General features: G+C 45.7%; 1 protein-coding gene across 1 annotated transcript in view; it reads right to left on the bottom strand.

Annotated features, from left to right (window-relative positions):
• Positions 1 to 1,468: 1,468 nt before the first annotated feature.
• The window catches only part of LOC113449068 (uncharacterized), a 31,365-nt gene continuing 20,065 nt past the window's right edge, over positions 1,469 to 12,768 (bottom strand). The window contains exons 7-10 of the mRNA XM_087927673.1: positions 11,986 to 12,193; positions 9,433 to 9,514; positions 7,039 to 7,262; positions 1,469 to 1,577 (exon numbers count right to left, since the gene is read on the bottom strand). Coding sequence (XP_087783799.1) covers positions 1,469 to 1,577; positions 7,039 to 7,262; positions 9,433 to 9,514; positions 11,986 to 12,193 — 623 coding nt within the window. The remainder of the gene's footprint in view (positions 1,578 to 7,038; positions 7,263 to 9,432; positions 9,515 to 11,985; positions 12,194 to 12,768) is intronic.

Below are 12,768 nucleotides of genomic sequence, written 5' to 3' on the forward strand. Positions count from 1 at the left end.
TTTTTTTTTTTTTTCTTTGTTTTCCCCCCCCCCCCTCCCTACTTCCCAATTTTTCAATTTTTTCCTCTTTTTTTTTTTTTTTTCAAGTCATGCCTTTGTTAGAGTCAGACTCTGAGGGAGAGGAGGAACAGCCGACAGGGAGCAGAGGTGTGGCTCCGGAGGTTGTGGAGGAGGTTGAGGAAGGGCAGAGGCCGGTTGGGCAGTCAGAGGAAGAACCAGGCCCATCCCCTCTCCATCCTAGGACACGCAGGGAGGAATGGAGAAAGAAACAACTTGGCTTACAAGAGAGGAAGCGGCCATGATCCCCTCATTGGTTGCAGCTGGGGAGACTAGTATATAAGAGTGATGGTTAAAACACAATGTTGCCAGAAGCAAAGCAATCTTGGTTGGCGTCCTTCCAACAGACTATGCCTTGTTATCTCCTTGAAGCTGGTAATTACTAATCCTGGTCCATTGTGGAAATTCCTTCATTGCAGTTTGTTTTAATTTTTTATTTCACCTCTATCTGCTCATTAAGTTTGGACTGTATTGCTTTCTTTTGAAGACTATTTTTGAATAAGTTTTATCTCCAACTGAGAATTATTGAACAGTGGGGCCAAGTTGGAGGCATTAAAGGACATTTATTTACGTTTTGGCTTTTGTTATGTTTGTGTTACACTCTGGGTCATCACATGACTGTTGCTGTGTCCCAAGGACAAGTGATCTCCCTTTGCGACCTTTTGACTAGCAAAGTCAATGGAGGCTTAACAACTGGGTTACTAACTTATCAACTGCAGTGAATCACTTAACAACCATGACAAGAAAGGTCATAAAATGGGACAAAACTCACTTAACAAATATCTCGCTTAACTACAGAAATTTTGGGCTCAATTGTAAACTGAAGACTACCCGTATTGTCAATTTCTGCGGTATAGCAAAAATTGGTAATTTTTAAAATGCCGTCTTCCTCAACCTACATACTAGTGCAGATTGGGAATTCTGGGATCTGTTATCCCAAGTTCAGGTAGTCCTTGAGCCCAAAATGTCTGTTGCTAAGCGAGACACTTGTTAAGTGAGTTTTTCCCCCTTTTATAATCTCTCTTGCCCCAGTTGTTAAGTGATTCACTGCAGTTGTTAAGCTTAGTAGCACGATTGTTAAGTAAATCTGGCTTCCCTATTAACTTTGTCAAAAGTTTGCAAAAGTTTGATCACATGACCCCAGGACACTGCATTCCATCCTAACTATGAGTCAGTTGCCAAGCATCCAAATTTTGATCATGTGACCACGGGGATGCTGCAATGGTCATCAATGTGAAAACTGGTTGCAAGTCACTTTTTTTCACTGCCATTGTAACTTGGAACAGTCCCTGAACAAACTGTTGTGAGTCGAGGACTACCTGTACTTTGGAGGTTGCCAGATGAAGGCGACCTTAAAAAAACATCATTGATTCTGAAAAAGGGAACTTCAAGAATTCAGGTCTGTCAGAACTCACAAGGCTGGTGTGGGAGGCTGTGTGTTGTAATCCACAGTGAAACTGTTCATGTTGCCATTCTCATCACTGATCAGGACATCTGCTAAAGGAGAACAGCAGCTGGACCTAGAGAGGAGATAAACATAGAAGATGGCTAAGCAGGTGATGGTAAATTGACACTCCTTAAGAGCTTTCTGAAAGGCTGGTAGAATCAGAAGGTAATGACATTCCAAACATGCAACCCAAAAAGACACATTTTCTGGGTCACCAACCTTTTGGATCTCAGGGACCACCAAACTTATAATTTTAAACCCCGCTGACCATTAATATGAATTTTAACTGACGGTGGCTTGCTGACGTTGGTGGGAAAGTCGGTCCCATATTCTAGAGCTGCAGTAGTCACAGGACTGGCCCTTTGGTCATCCCGGAGCAGCTGCTTTTCCACCGGGGTACACCGGCCTGCCATGGACTGGAGGAGCTGCTCTGGGATGACCAAAGGGCCAGTCTTGTGACTCCTGCAGCTCTGGAATATGGGATCGACTTTCCCACCAACGTCAGCAAGCCACCCCAGGGTGGATTTCGCTCCTCTGCCGCTGGTCTTAACTTCCAGTTCCAGCTCGCGTGGCTCTACTCAAGATAAGGTTTGCACTCGGCTGAAGGGTGGGGCCAGCGGGTGGGCAGGCCATGTGGCCGGCGCAGCCTTGTGTTCCGGCACAGCCTTGTGTTCCTGCACACTGGATTAATTGCTTTGGGGGGAGTGCTTTAGGGGGGGGACATTTCTCTGAGGACCACCAACATTTTCTCACGGACCACCAGTGATCCCTGGCCCATCGGTTGGCAACCACTGTCCTAGATGATATTTTTATTGATGGGAACTGAAGTGTGTTCCTCTTGTTGGACCTGATGAAGCACACAGAAGTAAGTGGGGAAACTCGGTCCTCCAGATGTATTGGCCCCAAGCTATAAACGTCAAGGGTGGGATTCTGCTGGTTTGGAGCGGTTTGTGTGAATCCCTAGCTTCGGTGATCAGCTGGCTCCAAACTGGTTTGCTCCAACGATCATGTGGGCCCGCCCACTCGCCCGCCCCTGCGCTGTACTCACCTATATCTGCTCAACGGATTCACGTGGCAGAGCTGATTGCCGCACCTCAACTGTGTTACTTCCCCAAAGTAACATTGAAGATAAGTAATTTTGAAAGCTGTGCATGCAGCGCGCGCAGCTCACGATTAGCGAACCAGCTGTTACACTGGCAGCATCCCACCACTGATGAAGGTAGCAGGAGATAACCAGAATCTTGAATTCCACTCAGAAGCATATGGATTATGGAAGCCAGGGAAACTTGCCGAAAAAAAGGGTGCAACACAAACATAACATGATGGGAGGGGTCCTTGGTGTGCTCTCTGAGCTTGTTTGTTTTCTTGCAGATGTTTTTAAACAGTTAAAATAGTACTCCTGCTGTTCCCTCCCTGCCTCCCCAAAGTACATATAGTATATGATTAATATATAAGGCATTTCATAGGTGGGTTACTTGTTTCTTTCTGTGTGGAAAGGCGAAATGTGTACAAGAAAAACAGGGATGGGATTCTACTGGTTTGGACCGGTTTGGGCGAACTGGATGTTAAGTTTTCATCTGGTTCGCCAAACTGGTATTTCAACTGACCGGCTAGCCCTGCCCACCCTCCCAGGAATCTCCATGTAATGCAGGTAAGTGCAGGGTCCATGTGGAGGCTCTGGGAAAAAAATGGGCCTGCCGGAAATCTGGAAACAGGCCTGTTTCTGGCTTCCGGAAGGCCTCCAGAGCCCGGGGGAGGCCATTTTCACCCTCCCAGAGGCCTGAGGGAAGCCTCCGGACTCTGGGGAAGGCGAAAAACGGCCCTCCAGGAAGTTCCAGTAGGCCACACCCACCATGGTCACGCCCACCCAGCAACAGGGCAGTGAACCAGTTGCTGGGATTTTTGAATCCCACCCCTGAAGAAAAGCCATGCTTGAAATGGGCCTCAGAAATGCCCCTGAACTAAGAAATTTCAAATATGTTGTACATAAGCTCTATAGCTGTACTAGACACATAGACAGACAGCAGCTTAGGTAGCTTAGGTTATAAACCAACAAGATAAATAGAAAAGATAAATATATCAATCTTTCACTGCAGCAGGCAGTGGTCCCATCGTGCTTTAAGATGGCCGTTACTTTGCCAGTGCCAAAAAAACCCTCTACAATTATGGGTCTCGATGATTACCATCCAGTTGCGCTTACATCCATCATTATGAAATGTTTTGAGAGGCTGATGAAGGACTTTATGGTATCCAGCCTCCCTCCAGCATTTGACTCGCTTCAGTTTGCTTACTGTCCAAATCGCTCTACGGGGGATGCTATTTCTTCTGTAATCCATCTGAGCTTGCCTCACTGAAAGAAGCAACTGTGTGCGAATGCTGTTTGTCGACTTCAGTTTGGCATTGAATATAATCATTCCTTGGCATCTAGGAGACAAACTGAGCCTTTTAGGCTTTAATACCCCTTTGGGCAACTGGATTGTTGATTTTCTTATTGACAGGCCCCAGTCAGGGGTGTGATTCAACCAGTATAACAACTGGCTTGGTGAGCATGTGCTTTGCGCACGCACATCCTTCGCATTTAAGAAAGCTATTACTTACCTTCAATTGCAGCTGAACAAAACAGCTGAGGCAGACCATTCTGCCGCGTGAATCCGTTGTGCTCTGACAAAAAGACATACAGCACAGGGAAAAGCAGGGGCGGGCAGGCCGGCCCACTGTTAGGAATATAAGTCACCTAACAGGTATTTGGGTTAGAAATATATAAACCAGGATAAACATTTTAGTACTATGTCTTTAAGAGATTGCAAAAACTGCAATTGGGTGTGGTTTTTCAAACAGACATAAGATGGAGCCAGAAACCTGGATTGTCTTAGTCTTAGTCTCAGAAGAGAGTGTGTCTGAGTGTATATCTGTTTCCTTCTGTTGGAAAGTATTGCCGTTGCTCCATTTCTTCTAATTGACTGATATTACTGGATTTAATGTAAGTCTGATACTGAACTGTTTTTGACACTGGAATTTGATTATTTGGATTATCCCTGGATTGAAAAACTGACTGATTTACCTGTGAATGACTTTTGGACTGCTTATTTTCAACTTTGCTTAAACCTTTCTGGAAGTAAAAACCTACATTTACTGTACAGTGTATCTGTGTGCTCTGTGTGTATTATTCCAACACTACTCTCTATACGTCTCCCTGTATGCGCTCATTCTCCTAACGGGGAATTACCTCAACACCCACATGGCTTATCGGAGTGAACTGGTTTGGAGCCACCTGATCGTTGGAACAAGGGGTTCGCCTGAACCAGTATGAACCAGAAGAATCCCACCCCTGGCCCCAGTATGTGCGAGTTGGGATTAATCTTTCTAAACACCATTTTCTTGAGCACAGGTTATCCCCAGGGCTGTGTCCTAAGCCCGCTGTTGACCTTGTTGACCTGCGACTGTTGTGCTAGGTTTGCCACCAGACATATTGTGAAGTATGCAGATGATACGATTATAGTGGGCCTTATTCAAGATGAAATGATGGTGCTTACTACAAGGAGGTAGACGGTTTAGTGAACTGGTGTAACAAAAGACAGCCTCGTTTTAAACGTAGGAAAAACTAAAAGGGATCATTGCCGATTTCAGAAAAGGCAGCCACAGCCACACACTTCTGTATATTAATGATTCACCTGTGAAGGTAGTTAGCAGCGCCAGGTTTCTGGGTGTGCAGCTGAGTAAGCTAGCTTGGTGGCTCAACAGTGAGATGCTGGGGAAGTGGGCGCAGCAGCGCCTGCATTTTCTGCATCGCATGAGAAAAATACATCTTCCTTCCACTGTCCTTACCACTTCCTATTGAGGGACAATCGAGAGGATCCTGTCTTATTGCATGACAGTCTGGTTTGGAAGCATTACTGCTTTGGATAGGAAGGCGGTGCAGAGAGTGGTGAGGATGGCAGAAAAGATTATTGACAGCTTCATTGCCTTCTATCCAGGACATGGCAAATAAATGATGCTTGAGCAGAGTCCGCAAAATTGTCTGGGACGCTATGCGTCCACTTCACAATCTGTTTTCCTTGTTAACTTTTGGGGAGAAGGCTCCATGGTATCTGAAGCAGACAATCCAGATTCAGCCAGAGTTTTGTTTCATATAGCACCAACCTTGCTTAGAGAGGGCTGGAAAGCACTGTGAAGCGATATATACGTCCAAGTGCTATTGCTATATAGCATGTGCATATGTTTGTGATGTATGGGTAGATATATATACTTTCTTTTGTGAGCAGGCAACAGAATTTCATTTTTAATGTGGGCCAGTGTGCTCACAGTAAGAAATGATAGTAAAGGTTACCTTATCTTATTACTGATGATGTGAGCAAAACTAAAACCAGAAAACACATACGGTTCTTGACTTACAACTGTAATTGAGCCTGGCAATTGTGATTGTAAGCTGGTCACCCAATGAATGGGCCTGATTTTGCAATTTTTTTTCATGGCTGTTATGAAGCAAGTCCCCCACTGTTTGCTATTGGATGGTTTTTACCGGAAACCGGGAAATAAAGACCTGTTTTGGGCGCCATATTTATAAATTGTAGTCACATGACTGTGGGGTGCTGCAAACAGCCGTAAGCACAGGGGGCGCCGAGCGCTTAAAATGTAGTCACATGACCATGGGGTGAGCAAGGTCAGAACTTCAAAACCAGGCTATAAGTAGTCTTTTTTTGGGGGGGGGAGGGGTCGGCTGTAATTTTGAACAGTTGTAAGTTGAGAACAACCTGTATATAAAGCGGGAACCTAAACACTCCAAAGCAAAAAAACCAGCTCTTTGTACAGAGAAAGAGACGTAACAATCCTTCTCCCACAGTTTGATGGATCAACCCAATCTTTACAGGTTTTCTGAAAATCAGAAGAGAGCGACCATTTGAACATCTGGAGGGGGATACTGGAGGGGGAAACATCTGGAGCAGCCACTGAAAAGCAGTGGTGGTATTCTACTGGTTTGGTTGAACCGGTATTTAAAAAAAAAAAGCTATCGGTTTGTATCTCTTTTTTTTTCCTCCTGACGACTAGCTGTTCCAAGGATCAGCTGCGCCAGGATCCCCCTCACTGTCTTACTGCTTCTCCCAGGAGGCTTCCCTGAGGCCCAGGAGGCAAAAAAGGGGCACAGCCCCCCCCCGCCCCCATGCTCCGTTTTTTTGCCTCCTGGGCCTCAAGGGAAGCCTCCTGGGAGCAAAAACGTGGTTTTCCCAGCAGGCCTGGGGGAACCCAAAGTGTGATGGAGCCCATAAAATGGCTGATTTAATCATGTGATGAGGCAGGAGCTGGGTGGGTGGTAGGTTATTGTTTTATTTTAATCTTTTTTTAAAAAAATTCTATTTTTATTTTTTTTCCTATTTTGTGTTTTTTTTTAACTGTTTGTGAGCAAGTAGCCGGCTATATAAATGTCATAAACAAACAAACAAACAAACAAATAAATATTGCTCAAGTATATCTGGAGAACAGCTGGTTGACCATTGTACATTCTGTTCTACAGTTGTTCAGAAAACAGAGATACTCACTTGTAATCACAGATGAGCTTCTTGTTGCTACCTTCCTCTTCTGAATGACAAGATAAAGCGCTGGGATCTGGGCTGATCTGGACGCTAACAGCAGCTTCAGCACCCTCAGCAGAAAATGTCATGTTCCAGGTGTGTTGAGAGCAGTCAGGTCTTTGCCAGCTGTCAGCTCCACAAGGCATGTAGAATTGAAGAAGGTGGTAGGCTGGTGGGTTTTCTTTAGTTTCCTGAAGGAAGAGCGCATATCTATTAATCCTCCTGGTGACCAGACATTTAGATACAGATTAACAGAGTTGGAAGAGACCTTGTAGGTCATCTAGTTCAACCCCTCCGCCCAAGCAGACCTTACACCATATGTGACAGATGGCAGTCCAGTCTCTTCTTGAAAACTTCCACTGATGAAGCTCCCACAACGTCTGGAGGCAACTGTTCCATTGGTTGATTGTTTTCAATGTCAGAAAATTTCTCATTTCCAGGTTGAATCTCTCCTTCCATCCATTATTCCTTGTCTGGCCTTCAGGTCCTTTAGAAAATAGCTTGACCCCTTCTTCTCTGTGGCAGCCCCTCAGATATTGGAAGACTGCTATCATGTCTCCCCTGGTCCTTCTCTTCACTAGACTAGCCAAGCCTAGTTCCTGCAACCCTTGATCGTATGTTTTAGCCTCCAGTCCCCTAATCATCCTGGTTGCTCTTCTCTGCACTCTTTCTAGAGTCTAAACATTTTTTTTATAGTGTAGTAACCAAAACTGGGTGCAGTACTCTACGTGTGGTCTTACTAAGGCTTTATAGAGTGGTATTTGTGCATAATTGAGCAGTAAAGCAAAAACAGTAAAGAAACAGCCAAGCTTCCTACAGCTGGCTCCAATCCATTGGGTTCACAACCTCTGGTGATCACAGAAAAAGAAGTCCAAGATCTATTACACAGACAAAAGCCAGGAACAGCACCAGGGCCAGACCAGATAACTCCTTCTTGCTTAAAAGTCTGTGCTGACCAATTGGCCCCCATCTTCACCCAAATCTTCAATAGATCACTAGAGATGTGCTATGTTCCTTCTTGCTTCAAACACTCTACTATCATCCCAGTGCCAAAGAAGCCCTCCATCAAGGAACTGAATGACTACAGACCAGTTGCTCTAACATCTGTAGTTATGAAAATCCTTGAAAGGCTTGTGCTGTCCCACCTGAAAACCATCACGGATCCGCTGTTAGATCCCATGCAGTTTGCATACCGAGCAAATAGATCGACAGATGATGCTGTTAACATGGCTCTGCATTACATCCTACAACACCTTGAATCTCCAAATATCTACGCGAGGGTCCTCTTTGTAGACTTCAGTTCAGCATTCAATACCATCATTCCAGACACTCTTTTAATTAAATTAAACCAACTAGCGGTACCTGAACACACTTGTAAGTGGATCATAAGCTTCCTAACAGACAGGAAGCAGCAGGTGAAGCTAGGTGGAATCACATCTGATACCTGTACCATTAGCACAGCAGCCCCCCAAGGCTATGTGATTTCTCCACTTCTCTTCTCTCTCTATACCCTACATTCCCTTGCTGGCTTGGGAATTTTAGGAGTTGAACATCAAACATCCTAGTTACCAAGTTTGAGAAACATTGGGCTAGACAGAGAAAGGTTTTTTTTACTGTTTTCTCTTTAAATGAAGTAAACCAGAAAGAGCAGGAACACAGGGCTGGACTGTGAGCCATTGTCCGCAAGTTGAGAAGCCTCCTGCCCAATCTTTTGATTTAAATTTAGCTAATTTAAGACAACGTGGCTCCATTTTAATCTGGGCTTGTATTTTTTCTTGTTTTTCGGAGGAGCAACAGTTGTTCCTCCTAAGACAGGTTTGTCAAACTGGCAGCCCGCGGGCCGGATGCGTCACGTGCAGGCCATGCCCACCCCAGCTACCGCAAAGCGATGCGTCAAGTGACAGCAACACGATGCTGTGGGTTTGACACCGGCGTCCTAAGATATTGGTCTGGATCATGACAAGGCAGAGAACCAAAACCAGAGCTGCCAAACCAAGTAAAAAAAACAAACAAAAAAAGATTGCAGATTACGACGCTCTCCTTGGCTGAGGGATTGAAGTCCGCCTATCTTGAAGTTGATAAGGTCAAGAAAGACTGCAACGTAGAACCAGTGGTGGGATTCACATTTTTTTTACTACCGGTTCTGTGGGTGTGGCTTGGTTGGAAGTGGCAGGGGAAGGATACTGTAAAATCTGCAGTCAAAGGTGGGATTTGCCGGTTCTCTGAACTACTCAAAATTTCTGCTACCGGTTCTCCAGAACTGGTCAGAACCCGCTGAATACCACCTCTGTGTAGAACACGCAAACAAATTTGCAGAAGTTTAGCAGTAATTTGGGAACTGTGAGAGAAAAGGAGACTCACCGAGGCTGTTTTGGGAATGACAGTGATGAGCAGAGTCAGGTAGTTTTGTGATGAACTGGTTTTGGCTGTAAATGTCGCAAGACTGAAAGAAAAGTTAGTGGTGATTGTTAAGAATGGAGGCATATCTTTGGAAGGGTGATATGAAAAGACCCCCCCCCCCCCAACACACAGGGGTCCCCAACCCTTGGGCCACAGCCTGGTACTGGGCTGTGGCCTGTTTGGAACTGGGTCACCCAAACCGCGGACAAGTGCACACATGCAGCTCAGTGGTGGTATTCAAATTTTTTTACTACCAGTTCTGTGGACATGGCTTGGTGGGAGGGGAAAGATACTGCAAAATCCCCATTTCCTCCTTACCCCATTAACCTGCTTTCCAGCTCCGTTCTCCTGGGCAGGGCAACCAAAGAAGACCCAGCCAATCAGCTGGGACTCGATGGGAAGCCGATAGTAGATGGGGGCGGGGCCAATCAGAGGCCAATCAAACTACTCAAAATTTCCACTACCGGTTCTCCAGAATCTGTCAGAACTGGCTGAATACCATCTCTGATGCAGCTCCATTTGTGTGAGTGGTGGGCACTCGTGCGCACACATGAAACTCCAGCACAAATGGACCTTCGCTTGTGCATGCGAGTGCCCACTGCTCATGCACACTGAGCTGCCCATGCGAACATGCACGCCTGCCACCTTCATGGGTCCATTTCCTCTCCCCCGCTTCCCTGGCTGGTTCTGCAAAACCAAAATGGTCCGAGATCACTGCTTTAGACAACCCAGCACTTACATTACTAGTTAGGACTGGCTCTGACCCAGAGGTGGTATTCAGCAGGTTCTGACCAGTCCTGGAGAACCGTTAGCAGAAATTTTGAGTAATTCGGAGAACCAGCAAATCCCACCTCTGACTGGCCCCACCCCCATCTATGCTCTGCCTCCCGAGTCCCAGCTGATTGGCTGGGTCTTCTTTTGTTGCCCGGAACAGGAGAATGGAGCTGGAAAGCAGGTGAGTGGGATGAGGAGGGAATGGGAATTTTGCAGTAACCTTCTGCTGCCACGCCCACAAAGCCACGCCCACCGAACCAGTAGTAAAAAAAATTGAATCCCACCACTGCTCTGACCCCATTTCAAATTTAAAATAATTCAAAGAAGTCAAGAAAGTTACAACACATGGCTTTCAGAGTGTCTCTCTCTGAGATTAAGTATTGGAACTGCAATCCTATCTGTTTCAAGATTCCCTCTAAGGAATCTTCCCTTTTAATCCAAGTCAAACTGTAGATAAATGTTTGGAATAAATGGAAGGTTGCCTCATGATGGCATGAATACTTGAGGCAGAAATTGGTTTTCTAACGACTGGGTTTGTGTATCGCAATAAACCATAATGCAATTGCTTGGGTGCACTGTCCAAAACCAGCCATAATGGTTTAAAAACTGGATTTAGTAGAAGGAGGAGAAAGCTACTTTAATACCAATACTGGCAGGCCTTGACTTATGACCAGAACTGAGCCCCAAATTTCTCTTGCTAAGGGAGACAGTTACGTGAATTTTGTCCCATTTTATTATCTTTCTTGCCACAGTTATTAAATGAATCACTGCAGTTGTTAAGTTAGCAACTTGATATCAGACCTGCCCTAATTTAGACATTTTGGAAAAAAAAGACCCTCCGTTTGATTGAAGTGATAGGTTCTGTGATGACCCGGGGCGTGGGTCAACACAGGCAACACAGTCAGATAACTAGTCGGAGTCCCTTTATTAGCTCCAACTTTGCCCCCAGTGTCCTGGTTACCTTCTAGCTGGAAAAAAACTCTCCCAGGAACAGCCTTTGGCTGCAGAGAATGAAGTCCAAAACTTGGTCAACAAAAACTGTAACTATAAGTCCAATCAAGGCAAAATGAGATAACGAATCTGGCAGGGCAGGAGTAAGAAGTCCAGACATGAAGGCATGGCAATAACTCAACATGGTTGGGAAGACACCAGGAACACAGATATTCAAAGTCAATACAAGATAAACTCATGTTTGCTCCCAGCAGCTGCCACACTCAGCGTGCATTTCTTTAAAACTCTCTTCCTAGCTGTGGCTAATGAAGGGAATCAGGGCCCTTTCCTCCCCCAGAAGCCACACAACCCATGTTGCTCTCTTCTCCATTCTTCAGGTCCTTTAACTAAAGCTAAGTGGCTGCAGAGAAAGTAAAGCTAGATCTGAACATGCCTGAAGAAAGATTACACTTTTTCCCCTTTCCCTGGCCCTCCCCACTTGACCAGTCCATCAGTGTCCAATAGGATGTCTTTTGGATGTTTTGGGAATGACTCAGAGTGTGGCGTTGCTCACTGCGTTTTTGCATTTGGTACCCAGCCCAGGTGTCCTTGGAGACTGGTTTATTCCTATTTGGCACCTCTGGTTCCCATTAACATCCCTCCTGCCGTTTGTCTTCTCACTCCCATATTACTGCCCAAATTTCTCCCCCTACTTCCTTTGCAATTTATGGCAGGATGCCAGAAAAGTGAAGAAGCTGAAGATGCCGGACCGGACACACGATATCCCAAATGTTGGTACTGCTATCTTACCTTGAGGCAAAATTGGAGCTATTGACAGGTGCCGCAAATGTTGCCATGAGAAGAGTGCTCTCTCCTTTCTTCAAGAAACGTTGTGCTGGTCTAAAGCTCTGTGTGAGATGCAGGTCATCTCGGACATTAAAGGTGAACGTTGCAGCTGCTGATCCATCATTCACCACCTGGACAGAGACCTCTAGGCTCTCACCGGGCAACAATGTACCTTGGAAATACAATAGGGCACACTGAAGATGGGGGGGATAACTTGCAATTAAAGGTGACTGAGTTGTCATATAATGGAAGTCCTCACCATTTGGTACTGATGGCTCCTTTGAACTTTCTGAGAACCATTGTGGCGCAGTGATTAGGATGCAGTATTGCAGACTAACTCTGCCTACTGCCAAGAGTTCAATCCTGACCGGCTCAAGGTTGACTCGGCCCTCCATCTTTATGAGGCCAGTAAAATGAGGACCCAGATTCTTGGGGACAATATGCTGATTCTGTAAACCACTCAGAGAGGGTTGTAAAGTACTTGTCATGCCTCTGTTGGAATCTGATTCCGAGGGGGAGGTGGAACAGCTGACAGGGAGTGGGAGTGTGGCTCCGGTGGCTGTGGAGAAAACTAGGGAAGAGCACAGTCCGGCTGGGCATTTAGAGGAAGACCCAGGCTCACCCACTCTTCATCCTAGGGCAAGCAGGGAGAAACAGATAAGGGAGCAAAGTGGATTACAGGGGAGAAAAAGGCCTTGATTCCCTTCATTGGCTGCAGCTGGGAAAACAGGACATAAAGGGTGTTTG

The sequence above is a fragment of the Pseudonaja textilis genome, chromosome 2, assembly GCF_049901715.1.
Source record: "Pseudonaja textilis isolate UNSWEBS1 chromosome 2, rPseTex1.2, whole genome shotgun sequence".
Classification (NCBI taxonomy): Eukaryota; Metazoa; Chordata; class Lepidosauria; order Squamata; family Elapidae; genus Pseudonaja; species Pseudonaja textilis.